This window comes from Nyctereutes procyonoides, unplaced genomic scaffold, assembly GCF_905146905.1.
Source record: "Nyctereutes procyonoides isolate TBG_1078 unplaced genomic scaffold, NYPRO_anot_genome, whole genome shotgun sequence".
NCBI classification, from domain to species: domain Eukaryota; kingdom Metazoa; phylum Chordata; class Mammalia; order Carnivora; family Canidae; genus Nyctereutes; species Nyctereutes procyonoides.
The window spans coordinates 57,294,002-57,317,826 of NW_026575052.1; the positions used below are offsets into that span (position 1 = coordinate 57,294,002).

The 23,825-nt window shown below is 41.9% G+C and overlaps 1 protein-coding gene across 1 annotated transcript in view; it reads right to left on the reverse strand.

Annotated features, from left to right (window-relative positions):
- ITIH5 (inter-alpha-trypsin inhibitor heavy chain 5) overlaps positions 1-23,825 on the reverse strand; it is a 79,336-nt gene that overhangs the window by 49,755 nt on the left and 5,756 nt on the right. The window contains exons 2-5 of the mRNA XM_055332417.1: positions 19,774-19,818; positions 6,517-6,680; positions 5,485-5,586; positions 2,173-2,423 (exon numbers count right to left, since the gene is read on the reverse strand). Of these exons, the coding sequence (XP_055188392.1) occupies positions 2,173-2,423; positions 5,485-5,586; positions 6,517-6,680; positions 19,774-19,818 (562 nt within the window). The remainder of the gene's footprint in view (positions 1-2,172; positions 2,424-5,484; positions 5,587-6,516; positions 6,681-19,773; positions 19,819-23,825) is intronic.

Consider the following 23,825-nt stretch of genomic DNA (forward strand, 5'->3'; position numbering starts at 1 on the left):
AGCAACTTTTCGGCTAACATTTGTAATGCATATGGCCTCCAAACACATGCACACACCACAACTCACACGCATCCCTGAAGAGTCGAGGCGGTTCTGAAAATTAGGCAAAGTGCACACGTTTCCTTACTGCAGCAGGACCACTTGAGTAGTGTCCACACAGGTGAGCGCCTCCACACATGGCTCAGCCCCGAGGCTCCCCATCTTAGACACAAGGACCACAGCGGCCCTGCCCTCTCTGAGATCCTAGCAACTGTTTAAAAGACATTGTGTTAAATATCATAAGGAGACAAAGTCATTGGACACAGAACTGCCTTTCAAGTCACTTAGGACCTATAAGGGGAGATACAATTTGCACAGAAAAAAAAAGTCGATATGAGGTGATAATGGTAATAATAATAATAATAATAACAATAACAATAATATACTTAGTTATTAAGCCCTTACTCTGGGCCAAGCATTTCACACACACACAAACGCTTTCCAATGACCCTATGAAACAGTTACTGCCCATGCTTTACAGATGTGCAAGCTGAGACTTCCAAGGCCTATGTAATTTTGTCCAGGGTTCTAGTTAATAGCCGAACTGAAATCCATTAACCACGCACAAGGTGGCTGGCCTGTAGGACATGAGAATGGTGTTGTTATTATATCTCATACCATTTCTGAAAGTCAGACACCTTAGTGATATTTTTAATTTTCAATGTGATCTAGGTTGAGGGTGTCACACTCAGGGTTGGGAATGAACACATAACAAAAGACCTGGATCCCCTTCACAGAACCGAGAACACACTCTAGTCTCTGAGATGAAACTAGTCGCCACGTGGAGAGTCCTGAACTGAACTGCCTGCTGATGAGAAGAAAGCTGGTTTTCTGCACAGTTAACTTAATTTCCACATACCAGCTCTGGGTCTTGACTATTTTCACATTATGTTAAATAACAACATTCTCCTTTTCCCCTCATCAAGTCATGTGTCTACTCTCCTCTCAATCTCATTCCTAAATATTCTCACCCAAGCAACCTTCTTGGATCCTCTCAATGGACTCTCCTAGTAGCCAAGGGGCTGAGTTCAGATTCTGAAGCACCTGAGTGGCTCAGTCAGTTAAGCATATACCTTTGGCTCCGGTCGTCATCCCAGGTCCTGGGATCTAGCCCCTAGTTGGGCTTCCTGCTCCCTGCTCAGCAGAAAACCTGTTTCTCCTTCTCCCTCTGCCCTTCTTCCCACTTCATGAACTCTCTCTCTCAAATAAATAAAATCTTAAAAAAAAATGAGTTCAGATTCTGCATCTTCACCTACTGCTCAGCCATTCCCAGACCTCAACGTCACAGATAATTGAAATCTAGAGATTCCAATCCTGGTGCAACTTTCTGACACGTCTGTCTCATTATCTGATTTGACATGAAGTTTGACTGGTCTACTTAAAGTGAGGCCCAACACCAGCGAACATTTAATATAAACTATCAGCTGAAATTAATACAAAAGAAACCTACACTCAGCAGTCCTGGGTAATGCACCAAAATGTCCCTGCCCTCAATCAAATGTAGGGTACACAGTTTTGACTATTTAATTTTGGAAAGAGCCTCACACATCATTGAAATGTTTATGTTAGTGTTAAATGTTTAATGTTTCGAAAATGGATTTTTAGAAAAATAACGCTGCAGTCCCTCACCCCCTAGAATAAAAGGATTATTTTATATAACCATCTAGTCTTTTGTCAACTTCACATTTAACAAGCTTAACATGTTTAACATTGCAGAACATATACAAGTGTGTCTCTTTCCCCCATCACATGTTGCACTGTTTTCATAACCATATTTTACTAATCACATTTGTATGGCTGAATATTTAGGATGAGAGAATGTTTTTGCTACTTCAAATGTTATCAGACAGGGATGCACACGTAACACTCCTGATATTTTAGATGCCGCACCTGGATTAGATGCCTAGAAGTGAGATTACTGTGTCAAATGATTTAAATATCTTTGAATCTCCAGATAGGATCAGCTTTAAAAACAATAACAGCAACTATACAGGGCACTGCCTTTGTTTTGTTGCTATTTTTCTGATTCTCACAAACTCTCAGAGCCTTTGTTGAAGGGGTGCCATCTGTTTTATAGATCTCTCTAAAGTCAACACCCAGCTCTGAGTTAGAAGATCCAGCAATTGCACTCACCTTCCCCTCTCCCGCTGCCCTTCTGCCTGCTGTGCTGTAAGGGCAGCACCTCCAGAGACTCAAGGCCTGATCTCTCCAGAATGTTCACTTCCACCATCAGCCTCCCCACCAGCTGCTGGGGCCGTACACTGATGACATGCTCATACTTCCCCAGCCGCCTCTGTAAGAGCTCTTCATAACTGAGGAAGAAGGCAGCTTTGTCCTTGCTGGGAATGACCACAGAGGCTCTGAACATTTCCGTCCCCTTCTCCCTGTAAGGGCGAGAAAAGGGAGCACAGGGGTCAGTTCAGAGAGAGCCAGGTTCCCTTAATCCCCTCAGAGCACTGGCCACTTTCTCAAGAGGGTCCTTAGGAGAAAAACTATGGGCTAGTCTTGGGAAGAGAAGCAAAGCCATGCACTAGAAGAAGGTTGTTATAAAGGTTCAAGGTACTGAAGAGGACAAAATTCAAAGGCTGCTGAACTTCCCTGCCTCTCCCTGAGTCAGGCCTGCGGGGGCAAAAGGGAAAGGGCATATTGAAATAAGTGAACTCCTGGAAATGAGAGCTTTGGGCTCAAGGCATGAATTGCATTCTTCTCCTTACAGGAATGGCCAAAGGAGCCTGACATCTGCTGTCACTTTAAAATAGCTAATCCATTAGGTTTTTACACTTGGTAAAGTTTCGTGAATGTGGCTAGGGGTACAAGTAAAGAATAAAGGATCGCACAGCATATCAAAATACAAACCATTCCAAATGTTCTCAGTGCTTGGAGTGAAGGTTCTCTGATTAAAGATGGCAGACTGCCCATAAAAAGAATAGTAAAGGATTAAAGCAAAGGGATGAGTGGTAGGGGCAAGCATCAGTGGGTACGGCACTTAAAGACATTTTTGGAAGATGCAGAATTCAGTAGGTCCGACTATGTCGGAAAGAGCTGCAGCAAAGGATCAAGGTGCAAACCATCTACAGAATGTCAGAGAGATGGCAGGGTCTGGCTCAGCATTTGATGTGAGTGGGAAGGACACCAAATACAGGAAGGAGAGCTCCAAGCCCATATATGAATGAGTGACTAAGATGACAGGCTTCCTACACTCCTCTTTCTCAGAGCTAAAAAACAAAACAAAAAAAAAAAAACCCGCAAATATTAAGATGGAAAAGCTTCACTGAGAATGGAAAAAATGACCGAAAAAAGACTGACACCGAAATGAATTATCATCAACTCTCAGGACATCAATTAGAGGAAACACAGAAAAGGATTGGTATTAGACCACATTAGATGCATCATCAGCAATGCCAGATGTTATAAGACACTGAGGGAAATGTCTTTACAATGGGGATGACAAATTATTCTCAATCTTAAATTCCATATACAGTCAAAATATTACTCAAGGTCTTCGAAAGTTTGCCTCTCACACATCCATCTTGGGGAAGTTACTTCCAGCAAAGTAAAAGTGAAAAACACGGAATACAAGGAGTAATAAAAGCAACCCAGAAGAAAATGAAGAGAAATCCCAGGGTAAACATTACTGACAAGGCTGCAAAGCAATGGCAGTATTCCATGGACCTGGACACACCATTCTTCCGTGATTGACAGCCCTGAAATCAGGCTGTGCCTCCCTATCAGTGATCCCTTCCAACTGCTGTTGGCAATAACATGGATGTCATTGTTTGCAGAAACTCAGTCATAACTATTCATTTAGACACCATTTCAAAATGGTGTTAACAGTGACAAAATTAAATTTTATGTCATAAGAAAAAAGAAAGACAATTTAAAACTCCAGGAAACATAGAAATGCTTATGTTGTAATCCAACTAAACTGTGGCATGATTATGAACAGTTTATGAACTATGATGAAAGATATTCTTCATAAAACTCATATGATAAAGACCACTTGAGATCCACCAACAAAGTTAGGTTTTAGTAAATTGCTGCAGTAAGGGAGACTACATGCCAAACGCATCATGGAGAATTTCACCAAAGGCAGACACAAGGTAATATCACAGGATTAGAGGAAAAGTGGCGTGTAGATAAGGTTAAATGAAGCAATGTTTGGAGGCTCGAGAAAAAGCAGGGCTATGTGTAAAGTGTTAGTATCACCCTCGACTGAGAAGCAAACTTGAGGTTTTCTGTCCTTAGGAATTACAAAGCTAAGATAAATGTGGACTTTTGTGTCCAACGATGCCTTATCTGAAGCTGTGGACCTTGGCTGCTTTTTGTATCAAAGTAAACCCATGACTCACATCTTCCAGGCAAGAGTAAGATGTTCCATTCTCGCTAATAGGATATCCAACAGCAAAATTTCTGACGTCTATGATGTTAGAGAACAAGCTTTCTCAAAACTACATCCTTTTATTAATGAACAAAAACAGGTTCCCATGTTCACACCACCTTATCTGGATACCAAGATTATTTTTCTTCAAGGGGAACACATCACTTTTCTTCAAGTGGGCTGGCAGAGAGGGAAGTAGAATCTTAGGATACCAAGTGACTCTGCAGTTAATGCCATTTATGTAATCATTAAAAACCAAATACTAGTTATTTGTTTTCAATGTTTAGATTCACGTTATGGACAAAATAAAGAAACATATCATTACAGATCAAAATTTAAATGTTGGCAACTCTGACAGTGCAGAAGCAAATAATCAGGTAAAAACGGACGAGCAGTGGAAATGGGAAAGGAAAGGTAAGGTGTCAATGAAGGAGAGGGGATTATCATTTAAGATAGTAGGGCTAGGCTAAGATAATGTAACATGGTTTACAATGATGGAAGAAGAGATAAGAATGGAAAAATGTGGAACTCAGAGGGAGGGTGGCAGTGTTGCATATATGCTAAACCCTCTTCCTTCACAGCAGAGAATCAACAGATAATGTCTGATTTCTATCAAGAAATTAAAAAAAAAACAAGACTACCATAAACTTTAGAGTTAGAGAGGTCATACAAAAACAAAACAAAACAAAAAACCCACACACAGCTACAGAAGTATCAGAAGTGGATGCTTCTAGGAAGTGAGACCTGGGTAGTGGTAGTGGTAAGATGTTCCTTTTTATTATAAACCCTTTCCTGCTATATTGTTACCTATATATATTTAATTATTTACTGCCTGCTAAAAATAAAAAAGCAGATAAATACTTAAAGGAAGGGAAGAGAGCAAGATGGGTGGGCACAGGAGCAGAATATGTGACATGTTGCTGAAATGGATTTTTTTTAAGTTCAATTTTTTTCATTACTGGATTCAACACATGTAAAATCACTGTGTCAAAATGTTCTAGATGTTTCTAAATGGTTGCCTTCCAAGTTGAAGTGGATTTTTAATTCCTTAATTAGATGGCACTTACCCATTATATTCTGAGGTTTTATTTCTTTTCTCTTTTACCTTATCACCATTTTTCTTTTCTCTCTCTGTAATTTCTCCCTGAAACACCTGGTCTCCAAGGAGCCTGAAACACAAGAGACAGCCATGTTACTGGCTTGCAGTTCCAAGACAAATTCAGACATGGATCTCATAACCATGACAACCCTAGAAAATATTTTTATGCGACTCTTGGATATGCAGAAAGAATGCATTCCAGACCAAGGCACTACTCTTGAATCATTCATTTCATTCTAGGGCAATTTTCAACAGGTTCAAATCGTCAGGGTTGACCCATCGTGCCTCTCATTGTTCCAGGAGGAAATACGATCTGCTCAAATTTCCTTGAAGATTCACCAGCTCGAATTTTGCCCACACCCAAAATGAAACCCAAAAAATCCACCCTACTTTCTATGTCTTTGCCTCCTAGTTCAGAAGAAAAGAAGAAATATGGTTAACTTTATATATCAGAGGGATCACACTATCTCATCATTCAGGTCTCATCTTAAGCACTGCCTCTTCTGAGTCACCTCCCCGATTCCTCCCTGCCTAGACAAGCCCCTCTCCATCCATCTTAAAGCGCTTGCTATGGTCTGAAATGACCTCATCTATTGATTTGCTTACCTACTGCAATTTCTGCAGCAGAGCGACACCGTCTTTTTCATAGAAGTATCCTGGTCGCTTCAAAGAGTTCCTGACCCAGAGTGGGCACTCGTTTGTTGGAAGGAGAGAAAGAAAGAATACAAGAAGGGGAATGGAAGGCAGGAAGAAGACAGGAACAGAATTAAAGAGATGGTGGAAAGGAGAGAAGGAGGAAGAAAGGATGGAAGGGAGAGAGAAAGGGAAGAAGGAAGTTAGAGAAGGAGGAAGGCAGAGAGTCACCCTTGTGAGCCACATGCCACCTGCTGAGATAAATCTTCATGCCTGAAGGCTGTGGAGCTCACATCCTCTCAGGCTCGCCCTGGCTACCCCACACAGACATCTTCATTCCAGGGTCTCTGACCAAAGTGTCGCTTACATAGTGAAGTTGGTGATGAAAGCTGCAGCTGGAATCTGCATCTGGAACTCAATTTCCTGGTCCTCGGAAGCTCTATTCAGCAGCCTACAGGAGACTGTGGTGAAGGCGTAACGAGAAATGATGGTGGACTTCACCGAAAATTCTGTCATCAAGGGTTTGGTTTTCTGTTGGAATGAAAACACGTGCTACTTTCCGCAACCTGTGAAAATGCGAATTAACCATTCTGGGGTAGGTGTGAGTCTGTTTCCCACAAAGAAATAATCTCCAATTTGGGAGCCCTTAGCATGGGAGTCCTTTCTGCTTTCTTTGTCTTGTCCTGACTTTCCACTTACCACTCTCTCTACTCATAAAACAACTGTGGTTGGGCAACCAGTTGGTGAGACAGAAGCACATTTTTCAACCTAACAAATGAACGCAGTGAAGATTTCCCATTTGGCAGAGAACACACACCGCTTAAGTAGTTTAATGAAGTACTGGGATTTTAGAAGTGAAGTATGTAATTCTTTCCTGTGATAAACTTTTAGATCATATTTACAGGATCCTGAATTGATGAAAACATCAGAGCATACCTAAAGAAACTCTCATATTTTCAAATTACATTCAATATCCCCTTAGAGACTGGATTCTGAGGTTTTCCCACCATCACTACGGTCACATTACTGTAAAGTAGGAATCAATACTGAGCTCAATACAGTATGTGGGGCATTAGAACCCAGAAAAAGGAAAGTCTATTTTCATTAAATTTATCTCCAAAGCCTCTGATAAGAGCAATCACTACATGGAGTAGATTTAAAAGCTGGGTAACACCTGGGTGGCTCAGCGGTTGAGCATCTGCCTTTGGCTCAGAGCATGATCCCAGGGTCCTGAGATCAAGTCCTGCATCGGACTCCCCACAGGGAGCCTGCTTCTCCCTCTGCTTGTGTCTCTGTCTCTGTCTCTCTCTCTCTCTCTCGATAAATAAAATCTTTAAAAAAATAAAATAAAATCTTAAAAAAAAAGATTTAAAAGCTGGTTAAAACTTTTCAGTGTATGTATTTCTAGCTTTCTAGTGCTCCATCCCATGACAGCTGGCAGCAGAAGCTTAAGGAAGGAAGGAAGCATTAAGAAGGAAAGTCAGCACAGTGGTTCTTTAACTCCAAGAACTGGCTGAACTACTTTACAGGCTGGGAATGAATGTCCGTGCCCCCCTCCCCCTGCAACAAACTCATGCAGTAAAGCCCTAACCCCCAATGTGATGGTACTTGGGCGTGGGGCGCTTGGAGGTGAGTAGGGTTAGATAAGGTACAAGGGCCGTCATGATGAGGTCAGTGCCCCATAAGAGGAGACACAAGAGAGCTTGCTCTTGCTCCCCATGCGTACATGGAGGAAAGGCCATGTGGATGAGAATGTGGTCATCCACAAGCATATTTAAATGTTTGAGTCAAATCTTGCCTTTTACAGCAAACCACCAAAAGCTAGACAAAAGTCAGCACCAGAATATGAATCCTGCCAGATACTGATCTTGTACAGCCCAGCTACCAGAACGAGGAAATTAATTTCTGTTGTTTAATACCAGTCTACAGTATTTTGTTATGGTGGCCCAAAGAGACCAAGACAAGGCATTATCTCATTAGAGACTTGGACACACATACAATGTAGGTGTTTTTTACTTCATTTCATACATGAGAAGGAGTCAAGCTTGCAAGTTTACATATAGGCCCATCAGCATCAATGGAGAGGGGGACTTAAATTCAATCCCACCTGCTCCAGAGTCCACACTCACCATCATGATGATAGGCTGCCTCTGTGGATATGTCTTTCTATCTCTGTGTACTCAAACCCGCATGCTCTCCAGCATGCAGCAGGCTCTCAATAAATGCTGAATGGAACCAGGTTACTCTGCTGGATTTGACTTTCCCCTACTGGCATTGTCCTACCCAGTGCATGTTTATTTTGACCTTCATCTGCTCTCTAGATTTCTTTCCAGCCTTAAGCTGGTTTTCAAAATAAATATAAGATGATGACCTGTTGATATCAAGGCATACTGCTCCTGTGACATCCAGAGGGAATCTTAACCCCATTTCAAGAGAGTTTCACAATGCATTGTTCTACTTAGACATATTTAAATGTTTGCGTCAAATCTTCTCTTTCACAGCAAACCACCAAAAGCTGGACAGATACCTTATAGGATATGTTAGAGAGGTAGGACTGAGCCCCCTTCAGCACAAAGCACATCTGAGAACATGCACAAATAGTTGCAAGACGGAGAGCTGCGTGGAGCAGAGTCCACATGGGCAAGACCAGAAAGGGCGAGTGCCAGGATCATTCATCTTTGTGGCTGAACTTCTGGTCTTGGTGACTCAAAAGGATAGAAACAAATGGCAACAGGTTCAGGAAAAATGTCAAGAGAATGTGTATATTTCTTGGAAAGTTGGGAAAAGATAAGCATATAGGTTCAGTGAAGTGATGATGAAGAAGAAAACAAATCCAAACATATTTGAAAGATTTTTCACCTGCAAGAGGAAAAGAAGTTCTCCGATTTGGTCTGAGAAGGAATTACGTCAAAGCAGTGGTTCTCAAGTTAGGGCCCATTAGCATCACCTGGAAACTTATTAAAAACGCAGAATTTCAAAATCCATTCCAAACTTGCAGAATTAGAAACACAGGGAATGGGGCCAGAAATCCTGATGCTCAAGTCCTTCAAAACCACTGTTTTGAAGTAACACGAGGAGGTGGACCTCTTTATATTTCTTCGTCTCTAAGTTAAGAGGGCTTGAAAAAATACGTCCATGTCTGAGATCCAAGACTCTAAGGCAAAACTGAAAGTAAGTAATAAAACTGAGTTTTAGGAAACTATTTTGGAATTTAGAAATACTTGATTGTAAATAGTCTCCAAGAAAATCTTTCCTCCTTAGGACAATATCCATCTCTCCAGAAGTGACCTGGATTACAAAGAGATTCTAGATGTGGTTTAGCCAAACGCTTCTGTTAAATGATCTTGTTAAAAATATATACTACATTTCAGGGCGCTTGGGTAGCTCAGCTGGTTAAGCATCTGACTCTTGATTTCCACTCAGGTCATAATCCCAAGTTTGTAGGATTGAGCTCTGCATCAGGCTCTGTTGAGGGTGGAACCTGCTTAAGATTCTCTCTCCTTCTGCCCCTCCCCCCACTTGCACATGGGCTCACACTCTCTCACTCTAAAATAAATAAATCTTTAAAAATATATATATATTTATATACACATACACACACATATAGCAAATTTCAGTAAAGACAATGGGAGTAGACTGGGGAAAGTGGTAATGATAATGGTCTTAAGAACACAATAACCTGTTGGGTTTTTTTAACTAAAATTTGTATCTCCTCATCTTTCCAAAATGGAACCCTAAAATAAAGCATAAATGGAGACACAGTGTTTTACTTTCACTTACGTTTCCCTGGAAATAGATTTTCTTCCTAAATTATCTATGTTTTGACATATTCCTTTATCTCCAATGTCTTCATGTTCTTACATATGTGAATTTGTGAAGGGTCTAAGATACCATTGCTCACAACTCTGAGTTCTATAGATGCATTGGGTAAAAAGGAGCCCATGCTTAAAAAAAAAAAAAAAAAAAAAAAAAGAAGGAAGGAAGATCCTATGAACTCAGAAAATTTTAACTCTCAATCTTCACTTTATTTAAAATGTAAACCAGTGTTTTAAAAAGTATCAAGTAACATATGCATGTGGTGAAAACTTCAAATTATGCCCAAAATAAAAAGAAACACAGTGGTATCCCTCCTGCTCTGGATCTACAGTTCTGTTCCCTAGAGACAGCAGTTAAATGAACAGTTTTTGGTCTGTCCTTCCCTAAGTATATGTTGTATTGATTTGCTTTAATTTCACCTAACGATACAGTGTGTGTATCTGTGCGTCTTCCAAGTACCCAATGCTGCTGTGTAACAAACCACTCTAAAACTTCGTGGTTTAGCAACAGCAATCATGACACTTTCTCTTGTGGTTTCTGTGGGCAGGAATTCTAGAAAGGCTTGGCTTGGCCAGGGGGAGCCAGTCAGGAGGTGACTGGCCCCGGAGCTGGCCGGTATCTCTATCTCATGTTGCCCCAGGGCCCTTCCATCTGCTCCTTCCACAAGGTCAAGTTCAGGCTGACTCATAGCATGGACCTCACACATTGGTCAGACCGATGACGTGGAAGCCAGAGACTTCGCGAGACATCTAGGTGGAAGCTTTATCTGTTTTTATGCCCTAACCTTGGAAGTCACCGAGCATCACTCCACCCTACTCTACCGGGCACAAGAATCGCCAAAGGACATGCAATTCCAAAGGCAGAGGGTCCAGGTCCTGTCTTATGGGAGGAGTATCAAAGTGCCACTATCTTTGAAAAATGCTATCCGCCACCATACAAATTGATCCCTCTCATCCTTCTTTTAGTAGCCACTCGTATTTTCTTTTTACAGACACACTATATTTTATTTAACCAGTCCCCTCTCGTGCACCAACCCTTTAGAATTATTTTTCATGATTGTCTGAAACTCCCTTCAGATGCCCCTGCCCTCTGATTCACCTACATCAAGGGGTTAGGGGGTAGGCCACAAGACTGTGTAAATAAAGTTTTATTGGAACACAAATTCATTTACATCCATTCATCTGCATACTGTCTGTGGCGACTTTCACACTACAACATAGGGCAGCTGAGTAGCTTTGTAATCATGCCAGACTCGACAGCCTCGCAAAGCCTAAACTATTTGCCATCTACCCACTTAAGTAAAAGTTTGCTGATCCCGGAGGTTTGTACTATTTAAGCAAATAAAGCCCTGAGATCGGTCGTTTACATACCTTTACTAATTGGTGTGTTTTAGGAAGAAATCTCAGATTATATAGATCATGGGGAATTTTTATCTGACTTGCACAATCTTTTAAAATTTTTCATTTGACATTTAAAAATCGGAAAGTTGACATAAACATCCATAATGCCATTTCTCTTGGAACAGACAGTGGGAGCAACTCTGCATGCACATTCCCACATGGCCATAGCTGCTGGCATTAATTAATGGTGCTGCTGCTTTAGATCAGACCCAAATCCTACACTCCCAGCTCCCCACGCCTACCAATCCCAACCGTCTCATGGACACTGAGAGTGAGCAGCCATTTGCACTGTGCTTGTACTAAAATTTTTCTTATTCCAACTCTATTCTACTCATTGACATCCTCTGTTTTACCAGATTTTACATGGCCACAGTCTGTACACCTAGGCTTAGTACACCATTATTCACAGTAGCCAAAGTGTGGAAGCAACCCAAGTGTCCGTTGACAGATGGAAGGACAAACAAAAGGTGGTTTATACATATAATGGAATATGACTCAAAAAAAAAAGGAAGGAAACTCTGATGCACGCTACAGGATTTGTTTGTTTATTTTAGAAAGAGAGAGTGCACTCAAGCAGGGAGAGGGGCAGAGAGCGAGGGAATCTCAAGCAGACTCCATGCTGAGCATGGAGACCAACTCAGGGTTCAATCCCATGACCCTGAGATCATGACCTGAGCTGAAACTGAGAGTCAGATGCTTAACCAGCTGAGCCACCCAGGGCCCCCAGTGTGGATGAATTTTGAAGACTTCATGCTAAGTGAAATAAATCAGTCACAATAGGACAAATACTGTGTGGTTCCACTTATATGAAATACCTCGAATAATCAAATTCATTGAGACAGATAGGGGAACAGTGGTCGCCAGGGGCTGGGAGGAGGGGGAATGGGGAGTTAGTGTTTAATGGGTACAGAGTTTCAGTTTTGCAAATAAAGAGAGCTCTAGAGATAGATGTGATGTCTGTAGAACAGTGTGAATGTACTGAAGACCACCAAACTGTATACTTTGCAGTGTTTTATAATAGGTAACTCTTAGGTTATGTGTATTTTGATAGCAAAAAAATGAAAAAAAAATTGATGGCCACAGATTCTTTGCTTTTCTTGTCATTGACAGGTGAAGTATAATTCATTTATTTTTGAATCTGAGCCACAGGGACTTGCTTCATCTACAGAACACACTGGAAGTGGGGATTCTGAGTGGTCCAGTCAGTTGAGCGCCCAACTCTTGGTTTCAGCTCAGGTCATGATCTCAGGGTCATGAGATCGAGCCCTGCGTCAGGCTCCCTGATCAGCATGGAGTCTGCTTAAGTTTCTCTCTCCCTCAGCACCCCGCCTCCCCTCTCAAATAAATAAACAATCTTTTTTTTTAAGATTTTACTTATTTATTTGAGAGAGAGAGAGAGAGAGAGAGAATGTGGGGATGGGTAGAGGGAGAAGCAGACTCCCCGATGACCAGGGAGCACAACGTAGGGCTCCATCCCAGGAACCTGAGATCATGACCTGAGGTGAAGGCAGCTGTTTAACTGGCTGAGCCACCCAGGAGCCCCTCAAATAAATAAATCTTTTTTTTTTTAAGTGATGATCTGGGACTCTAAGGCCGGGTCACAAAGAAGCCTCAGCTCTTGTGCTCAGGTGTCTCCCAACACTCTCTTGGAGGCCTTGAGTCACCACATTAGACTGAGCCTCTTGTGCTGGGCTGGCCATGTGTAGGACTGCAGTTGACAGAACCAGCTGAGCCTGGCTGCAGCCATGCCTGTCAAGGAGCCCAGCACACGAGAGAACTATAGTGAACCCTCCAGATCAGCTCGTCTGCCAATCAAGTGACTACATGGACATCCTGTGGCCAGAAGAATCACTAGGCTGAGCCCTGCCTAAATCCCTGCCCCACAGGTGCTTTAATAAAATGGTTGTTGCATTCGTTAAGCTACTGGGTTTGGGGAAGACTTTTACAGAGCAATAGAAACTGAAACACCTCATCTCTATGCATTTTATGGAGCAATAGAAACAGAAACACCAAACTCTAAGCTACTGGGTTGGGGGAAGATTTTTATAGAGCAATAGAAACTGAAACACAAATCATCTCTATGCATTTTATTTTGTTTTGTGAACTTCTATGTATGAGAAATACCCCAGGAATCTCCCTGGAGGAAGCACAAAGTTACAAAGTCATAAAGATAAAATATAAAGAATAAGAGTCTAACCCCCTTGCTTTCCCAGCCTAGGCCACAGCAGTTTACTTCCTCAGGTCCCACAGGCAGGAGGCCATCCCTCCAGTGCCAGAACCTGGAGCCCTCACTTCCAGTCCCACCTCTTTCATGAAAGGAGCTCAGAGGCAGCCCTGCAGCTCAGCAGTTCGAGGCTTTTCCATGTGATCACTGTCAGCTAGCCAGTAAAATACAGCCCTCCAAACATACACTAAATATCATTCGGTCTTTGGGGCGGACTCACAAGCGACTGGGATGCCTCACTTTCCACCATCACACCATAAACATTTGACACACAGGACACAAGCCCAAGCCACTCCACGCTGCTTTCATGTTCCACCATTTTCCAAACGTTCTATTTTTTTTTTTCAAAAACGTTTTTATCAACCTCCAGCTTGCCTCTTTCACACAAAAGTAGAATATTAATTTGGAAAAGAACCTAGTAAGTTCCTAGCTGAGAGACACAAAGTGCACAGCTGCAGGCCATTCCCAATGCAATCGAGCTCCTTCCATAGATAATCCTTGCCCATCACTGTTCTGACAATAATTTGAAATTGTCTTCACTTGGTACACTTGAGACTGCTTGTGATGTCATGCTGATTTGTCCTTCTTCATGAGATCCTTGTCAGTTATCCTTTCATTAAACGTGAAATTAGGAGACGCCCAACAAAACCGTAAGTTGAACTATGATGGGATTTTTTTTGTTTCAGAGGGGGGTTTTTTGGCCTCACATTAAGATTACGGATATTGTAGAAATTTTCCACACTATTACATCAAAAATAGGACACATAGTTTATGAGCCCAAGAGACAGATTGAGAAAAGTTTCAAGAAACTATTTTAGTTTTATTGCTCCTGCCCAGTTACTATTTCCCACGGGAGCCCCCACTGCTACTTAGGCCCGGTGGCCCTTGCCCTGCCGGACAGCACCCTTAGTCCCCAACCTACTAAAACCACTCATGCGCATATCTACCCCCACCCCCTGGCTGCTCATCCCTTCCCCCAACCCTACTAGACTGTACACATGGGCAGAACGGGACCAGAACTTATTCATCTCATTTTTTTTACCCATAGCTGTCAACATAGAGCAAAACTCAGAAACATTTATAAAATGGAATTGTCAAACAATTTAATTGTTGAACAATTAAAGAAGAATATCCCTTCACTAAAAGAAATGGTAATTAACTCAAATTTATTAACCACTACTATAGATTAAATTCCATGGAAGAACTATTACACATGGATCCTTCTCTCAAGGTACCTATGATCACATTTGGAAGAAAGCATTAAAAAAAAAACCCATAAAGCAACATAGGCAGATATATAGGGATACACATATACACTCATTGCCCGGAAGACCTTCCAGAGCTCAGAAGAAGGAGAAATCAGTGAGGTCTGTAACAGTAAGAAAAGGTTTTAAAAATAGATGTGGAATTTGTATACGGTGAAGGAAGAAGAACAAAAAGAACATTCTAAAAACACAAAAGGCACAGAAGCAGGGATGAGCCTTAGCACATTCCTGGAACAAAAAATCGAGGAGTTTAATTATAAAGGGGCTTACGGTGTGAGAAGAACCCCGGACAGGTACATAAGACTGTCAGGAAACCCCGATGCCCAAAGCCAAGCGCAGAGAACTTGGAGCAGCAGAGGCTTGTAAAAATTTGTCATAGAAGGAAGGATATAAAAGAGGTGCTTCAATTTTTTTTTCCCAATGCACCGTTCTTAAAAATCCAACATGCTCTCGGTATTTATATTTAACTCATTATTTCAGGGGAGGATGTCAACTGGAAAATAGGAGGCAAAAATCAAGTCTTCCTGTGAAAAAACAGCTGCTTCATTATTTCTCCTACAAAAGCTAAACAGATGGAAAAACAGTTTGAGGCAGGGAGTGTCTTAATTAGCTGCTCAGGGGACCAAAGCCTTCTGTGTGACTCATGCGAGTCACTTAAAATCAAGCCACCCAGAGGATGTCCTGAATTACCCAAGATGCCATCTGGAAATGTAACTGAGCAATGTTTGCAATGGCATCGGCCAGAACCAGGTCTCTTCCAGAAGATTAACCTTTTATTGTTTTATTCTGGTCTAACATTTCTCTAGTGACCATTAGAAGAAATAGCTTTGGAGATGGTAGAGGACCTTAGACATCATGTAACTCCTCATCGCCTCACATGATAAAGGATAAGACTGGCTACCTGGCAGTTGGTGGACTCTGGGTCCAAGGATGTTGACTGCACCTTCACGTCTCTCCCTTTTGAGAAAAAAAACAACCCAACCCATGTCGTTGTTACATGACATCCCCACCTAGTGAAACAATTTTGCTCCTCTGTAGACCGAGCGTGACATCAGCTCTGGATTGCCTATTTGTGATAATGACATTCTTTTTAAAAAAAAAAAAAAAAGATTTTTATTTATTCATGAGAGAGAGGGAGAGAGAGAGAGAGGCAGAGGGAGAAGCAAGCTCCATGCAAGGAGCCCAATGTGGGACTCAATCCCAGGTCTCCAGGATCACGCCCCGGGCTGAAGGCAGTGCTAAAGGGCTGGGCCACCTGGGCTGCCCTGATAATGACATTCTACTGAGCAACGTTTCATTGCGTTATAGGGGAGGAAACATAAAACGCAAGTATCACCTTTACATAGAGGGAAAAACCTTACTCTGTATACCTCCTAACAAAAGATAAACCGGATGGCTGGAGGCAGAACAAAGGAGACAGACACTAACAGTAACTAACCTTCAGTGAGGTAACGATGCCCAGCACCATGCTGGTTGACTATATCTGCTGTGTTCTTGAGGCTCTGGCATTTGCGACCTTGCTCCTGGAGAGACTGTCCCCCCAGGGCAAGCTGATTCCCAGAGACAGCCAACTACTCCTGCATGAGCACACCTTTGATACACAACCCACCAGTCCAGAGCCTACACTCCCAGCCACCTCCTTTGTTGAGCTCACACCAAGCCAATATTCCCTTTTCCCCATCACCCCAGGGCTGGATCCCAGACAACCAGAGACCCCCACGGTGCCTCCTGTTTTAGGGAATCTGTGAGTACAATCATCTTCCTTCATGATGATCACTTCCAGATCTCCATGTCTTACCATGTCTGCTTAAAGCAAACCCCAAGTGCAAGTTTTAGAATACCTGCTATGAAGAAAATGCTAAGACATGGTCTTGTCACCAAGAGGTTAAGTGATGAGAGTGAAAACCAGGCCACTATCTGTTAAGGGCCAGGGATACTCAGATACAAGATACCCTTGCTTTTTAAAATAAAAATTTTCTTTGCATGAGTGTTGCCAAAGAGCATCATAAAAAGGGTATCCAATCAATTCAAAAGAAAATCAAGCAAATCCCTATGGTTCATGAGCTGGCAGTGATAAGAGACTAACAGCTGTTGCCATCCACATTCTATTCATTAGAGAACATTCAGAGACCTTCACATTGGTGCAGACAGCTAGAGCATAAAATAGAAGACTCATAGGATAAACTGAGGCCACAGAGGCAGGCCTCAGTCAGACCACACAGACCCTTACATGTCCTTGGAGTATATTCTATAGGTAACATGGACTCACCAAAGACATTTTCCAAAGAGAATGATGCATCAGGTCTACTGCCGGAAAGATCATTCTAGTACCCGTTGGATGTACAAATAAAGTTCATGTTAAAAAGAGAGAATGCATGGAAAAGTAAGACTTTTTAAAGTTCTTGGAGATTTCCAAGAAAATCTAAGTGATTAAATAAACATTCTAAGCCTAAGGATCAAAAAAATCTTTGAAACCAAAAATGACAACTCAAAGGCTATGAAGAAAAGATGAACTTATTTATTACTGGGTAACTTAAAAACCTCTACATGGAAAACCTACCACAAGCAATGTTAGTCGACAAAACACATTTGGGGAGGAGTTCTTCCAATTCAGGAGACAGAGCAGCTCTAGATCTCTAACATACTGGCCACTGAGGGATAAAAAAAAAAAAAAACACAATGGAAAGTCGGGAACAGGACACACGCACACACACACGCACAAACAATTCACAGAAGAATCACTCTAAGCAGCCAATAAATGTTATTTTTTAAAGGAATAAATTCATTAGTAGACAGGCAAATGCTAAAGGAACAGAGACAGCACTTATATCTAAGACACCGACAAGCCAAAAGGAGTAATTATATGTTTGCTGGCAGAAATGTGCATGTTAGTCATTGCTGATAGACATGAAACCAAGACAGATAGTAAGTATTAAGAGCAATAGTATTCAAAAGCCGTCTGATGACATCTCTCAAAAATGTAAAATGTCCATGCACTTTGATCCAGCAATCTTCCTATTGAAAAGGTAGCCCACAGAATAAAAAACACCCACGTAATAGAATAAATAAATTTTTTTAAAAAAGTTTTTGCAGCATTTTTTACAGGGGCCATAAAACTGGAGACAACCTGAAAGCTCATCCACTGCAGAATGCCTAATACATTACGGTGTGCCAACGACCAATGACCTGGAATATTTTTCACCATCTAAAGGAATGGATACAGTTAGGCCAAGTGAAATATTGTTGCTCAAAAATAGTAAGAAATGGAAAAAGAGACCTGTACTTGAGAAGACGGGGCGTGTGTTAAGAGCACACACAGAAGCCAGCTGTGGGACCCCAACCCCTCTCTACCCCGCTTTCAAATTCAAGTTCTAGGGAAGACAGGGTCTTTGGTCCCTCTGGTTCATTGCTGTATTTCGATGCCTACGCTGGGACAGCGTAGAGAGTGAGCATTCAAAAAAAATACCAGTTGGCATGAATGCATGCATGAGCGAATGAGGGCATGCACCGGTCTTGCCGGGAGGCTATTCTCCATGAGTTTCTGATGTTTCCGCCCGTTTTCCAAGCAAGGCACCAGCTACCTTTGTTCTGAACTGTCTCTTCAAGGATGTTTGGAGAATGGCTCTGGCCAAGTGAGGCGGCGTCTCCCTCCAGAGCAAAGGAGAAGTTGGTTTAATATCTAGAACAGTAAAGATGATGTGGCCCTCCAGGGACAAAGGTCAGGCAGGCTTAGTGCTCATAAAAGGGTCAGGTTCCCTACGTGCAGAGCTCCCGTCGGGTGTCGGTGTCATCGGGGCCTCTCCGGGTGACCACATGGGAACGGATCGGGGCCCAGGAACCGGGCAAACACAGACGCTTGGGCACTGCCATTCTGGGAGCAATAATCGCCCTCTGTCCCTGACCTGGGAGCCTCCTGTTTTCTGCTGGCATCCACGCAAAGGCAACGAACTCACTTCTTGGCTGGGTTGTGGGGGGAAATCCAGGATCTTCGCGATTTTTGACATGCTCACGTTCATGCATGTCTGTCTGTGATTATGTGAACATGTGATGAATGACGAAGAGATTGACAAGGGTGGGAAGACCAGAAGGAAGAAGGGAGAGGGGGAAGCCAAGCAGAGAAAAACAAGAATCCGACGTCACAGCCCGACTGCGGCTAGAATCGAGAGTCCCTGGAGGGATGCCCACCCCCAGAGCCTGAAGGCATGTCTCCACATTCTGATATGTCCCTGCCTACACGCTGGTAACAGAGAACCGAGGTCGGTTCGAATAAACTCTTCGAGTTCGAGAACATGCACCCAAGTTCCAATCTGCAAGTTGCCCAGAGGCAAGGAGAGCCTTGCTCAGCTCCACGACCTGCAGCTCTATCTACCAAGGTCCAGCTTTTGCTTGCTTTGGGGTGGTTCATTTCATTACAAAGCCTCTGCTTCTTGTGTAAGAATGCCATAGAAAGTAGAGGTTGAGTTGAGTTTTTACTTTTCTTTTTTAAAGATTTTATCTATTTATTCATGAGAGACACAGAGAGAGAGGCAGAGACACAGGCAGAGGGCAGAGGGAGAAGCAGGCTCCCTGCGGGGAGCCTGATGTGGGACTCGATCCCAGGACCCCAGGATCACGCCCTGAGCCGAAGGCAGATGCTCAACCACTGAGCCACCCGGCGTCCCTTTAATTTTTTTTTCTTAAAGGCTTTGAAACTCCATCCTCTGTCCTTAGAGCCCTACTGAAATCAGCAAGCCTCTTTCCAGAAAGAAAAGTCCACTTCTAGAAAGCCTTATAAAAACTACATTGTTTAATGTCAACATTCTTCTACAATCAACTTTACAAGCTTTGGAGGAGCTGCAAGCACAGCCAGGGCCTGGTTCAAAATACTCGGAAGATTGAGGGTGGAAGAGACCCTGCAGGGGCACCAGGGACATACATACCAGCCTTTGCAACAGTCGGACCTGCCTTGGCACCCTGAGTCCAACCTGTAAGAAGAAGACAGTCATGAAATAACGATTGTGAGCTCATTCTGAAATGAATTTCATGGGGGGGGGAGGGTGTTAATTATCGATTCAGAGTCACAGATTTTGATCCTGAAAAAAAACCCATCCTGAAAAGTAGATTGGACCTTTGATTAGGGAGCTGCCAAACTAGAGCCAGGATCCATCCCTCTCAGGTATGGTTGACTGCCTCCACCCCACCCCCCCGAGGGCACCACCCCATCACCTGCATGCTCTTCTGTCTCTTAGAGGACCATGAAATGACAAGAACAAAGAATTCACCAGAATATCTGTACTCCCGTTTTATTTTATTTCTGGCTTGAAAAGAAGCTCTTTGCTATTGCGTCTATCACCAGGAGTAAATGGATTCAATTCTACTCTGATGGGCTCAATTATTCAACTCAAAACTTTAGGAAACTCTGCAAGCAAAACTGAACTCACTGTGAATTTTTTCACTGCGTTTTTTTCTGGCTGTTTTAACTATACTCTCCCACATGTGGAGGAGGGGCATGGGACGGTGATAAAATCCTCATTTAAAAAAAAAAAACTGTATTAATGAATCAGCCACTTCTGGAGTAATTTAAAAGTCCTAGCTGGTGGTTGAACATTATTCACAGCAAATCATTGTTTAAAGAAAGTGTTAAACTGCTATTGCTGTGAGTAATAAGTCATCCTTTCTGGAGGGTGATGTGATCATGTAGATCAAAAACTTGAAAAATATGCCTGGACTTTATACATCTCTTTTTTCTAACAGCTCTATGATGTGTAATTTATAAATAACATAAATGATTCACTTAAAGCGCACACCTCAGTGTTTTTTAGTATATTCATAGAGTTGTGCATCCATCACCACTGTTTATTTAGAACATTTTTATTACATCAGAAACCCTGCACCTCTTACTTGTCACCTCCCAACCATAATCTACTTTGACCCTGTGGATTTACCTATTCTGGACATTTCATAGGAATGGAATCATAAAATATATAGTCTTTTGTGACTGGCCATTTTCACTGAACATAAGCTTTTCTATATATATATATATTTTTTTTTTTTAAATTCAATTTGCCAACATATAGTGTAACACCCACCCAGGGCTCATCCTGTCAAGTGCCCCCCTCAGAGCCCATCACCCAGTCACCCCATCTCCCCATCCCTCTCCCCTTCCACGACCCTTTGTGTATTCCCCAGAGTTAGGGGTCTCTCATGGTTTGCCTCCCTCTCTAATTTTTCCCCAGTTTCCTTCCTTTCCCTTATGGTCCCTAACATAATCGTTTCAAAGTCATCCCTGCTATAGCATTTATCAGTACTTCACTCATTTTCATGTCTAAATAATATTACACTGTATGAATTTCCCACATTTTTTTATCCATTCACAGGTGATGTCCAGGTTGTTTCCAGTTTTTGGCTATTTTGAATAACATGAAACATATATAAACATTCCCATGCAATCTTTATGTTGGACATAGCTACCCAGGAGTGGAATGCCTGGGTCATATGGTGAATTTAAGGTTGACTTTTTAAGAAAGTCTCAAACTATTTTCCAAAGTGGCTGAAACATTCTTCCATTCCCATCAGTATGCATATCTTTTAATTTAAGAAATTCTACTTACAGAAAATTAGCATAAAAGAAAAATAAGAAAACTCTTTGCAACGTTTAAAACAACTGTTAATAATTAGCAATTGCCTAAAGTTAAAAGAAGTGTGGTTCAGTATATTATTTTAAAAAGTGGTTCTTTAAAAAAGGGGAAAAAAGTGGTTCAGCATATTATTTAAAAAACGAAGCGTAGTTCAGTATATCATTCAGTATATTATGATGCAGGGATTCATTAGAACACAGCTATAGAAAATAATGATGTATGGGATGCCTGGGCGGTTGAGTGTCCAACTCTTGGTTTCGGCTCAGGTCATGATTTCATGGTAGTGAGATCGAGCCCTGAACCAGGCTCCCCACTCAGCCAAGAGTCTGCTTGGGATTCTCTCTCTCTCCCTCTCCTTCTGTCCCTCTGCTTATGCTTGCACTCGCTTGCTCTCAAATAAACAAATCTTTTAAAAAGGAAAAGAAAGGGAAAGGAAAAAAAGAAAAGAATGATGTGTATCTATGTTTATTGGCATCAATAAACATTCATTTTACTGGACTTCAGTGCTGTTCACCAAATATTTCTCTAGCTGTCTGCCAGAAGTATTGCATTTTCTGGACCCATTGCGGGAAGGCAGGGACATGCAACCAGCTCCAGCCAACAAGTTAGGAATGTAAGTAGCACTTTTCACTTCTAGGTCAAGTGATTTAGTTACAGATGTACAATCCTCCAGAACTGCTCTTTTTCTTTCTGGTACAGTAATTAGCAATGTTTGAAATGGTAGCTGCTCATCAAGCTCAACTTCCCAAGTGACCACCACCAACCCAAGACGGACAAGTTGTACAAGCAAGAAATAAATGTTTGGAATTTAAGACACTGAGATTTTTAAGACATTGTTACCACAGAATAACCTAGCCCATCCTGATTAATAGATCCATGACCCATGTTAAGTGATTAAATCTGGTAACAAAACATTATATTTAACATGATCTAATTTTTGTAAGTTTGAGTGTTGATATGTGTAGAATGAGCACCAAAGTGCCAACGGCTGCTGCCTTTGGGTGACTGAATTCTTTTTCTTTAAACTTTCCTGTACTATCTCAGTTTTTCACAAGTTAACATTTTACTTCCATAACAGAAACAAAACAGTAAAGATGTTTCCATTTGGAAAACTCCAATCATAACAGTAACTGTCTTCATCCCTATCCTCCCTTAATATCCCCCTGGAAAAAAAAAATCTATATATACTATTGTAAATTATCATTATAAGCCGCTACAGAGCCTCCTATTCCATAGAACATGGAATAGGAGAAATAGTACAGGATTTAGGTTGACACTCACCACCCTGAGTCCAAATGAGGACCAAACAATTAGTAGGATGATACTGGTTTGTCTTTCTAAAATGAGGTGTTAAGTCTGAGGCATTATCCAAGGAAAGCCATCGTAAACGTTCTGGGCAAGGTCTTCACCAGTTCTGCAGGTTCGTGTCAGGCCTTTCCCTTCCTCGAATTGTGGAATGGGCTGGGGACTGCTTAGCATAGCGATGGTCAGAAGGAAAGCCCAACCTCTCTCAGGTATTCTGATCTGTAATTGATCTAAAGTATTCTCTTTGAAGTTTCCTCCTCTGGAAAATAGGTTTTCCAAGAAAACAAACAAGCTTTAAGGAGAATAAGAGAAGTTGGTTTTTCATTTTTGAGATTTCTATCTGATGTCTCAGGGGATCGCCATGGCAGTGTTTCAGTCCAAGTTCAAACGAGACTGAACTAGAATCAGAGCTTCCCGGTACAGACAGACTCCTGGTGCCAGCTGAGACTGGAACTGGAAACGACATCAAGGTCGTCATCCTTGTTTTTAGTTAGGAATTCTTGATCCCTTTTATTGTTTGAGTGTTTCCCCATGCCTCATAAGAATCTGGGAACAGGGTTTCAGGACAGATATGTAACCCACTTCGGCTCACTGTCAAGGACTGCCGTTGAGTAGTAATCTCAAGAGCTTGAGGGTTCTAAATCATAGACATAAGAGATGGCTCAAGTAAGATTCTTTACCCCTACTGAGCTGAGCTTATTTCTCCAGCATCAGAATGGAAGATGTCCAGGCTACAATATTTATTGAGAAACACAAGCCATGAGAAACATTAAGCCATGATCCTTGCCATCAAGGACCATATGACACAACTCGAAAGAAAGAAACATGAAAACTTAATAGGGTAGTTTTTGCAAGTTACAAAGGAAATGGGAAAAAGTAGAGTTCAGTATGCCCCAGAGTGACCATGAGATGTTTTATGTTTGGAAGAATGGTTCAACCAGTCGTGTAGGCATTTGCTGGAGTGGGATGAAAGGGCAGGAGAAACTGATGGAGCATCAGGTTCTATACAGCAACTACACTGAGAAATAGTTTCAGAGATCTACCACCAC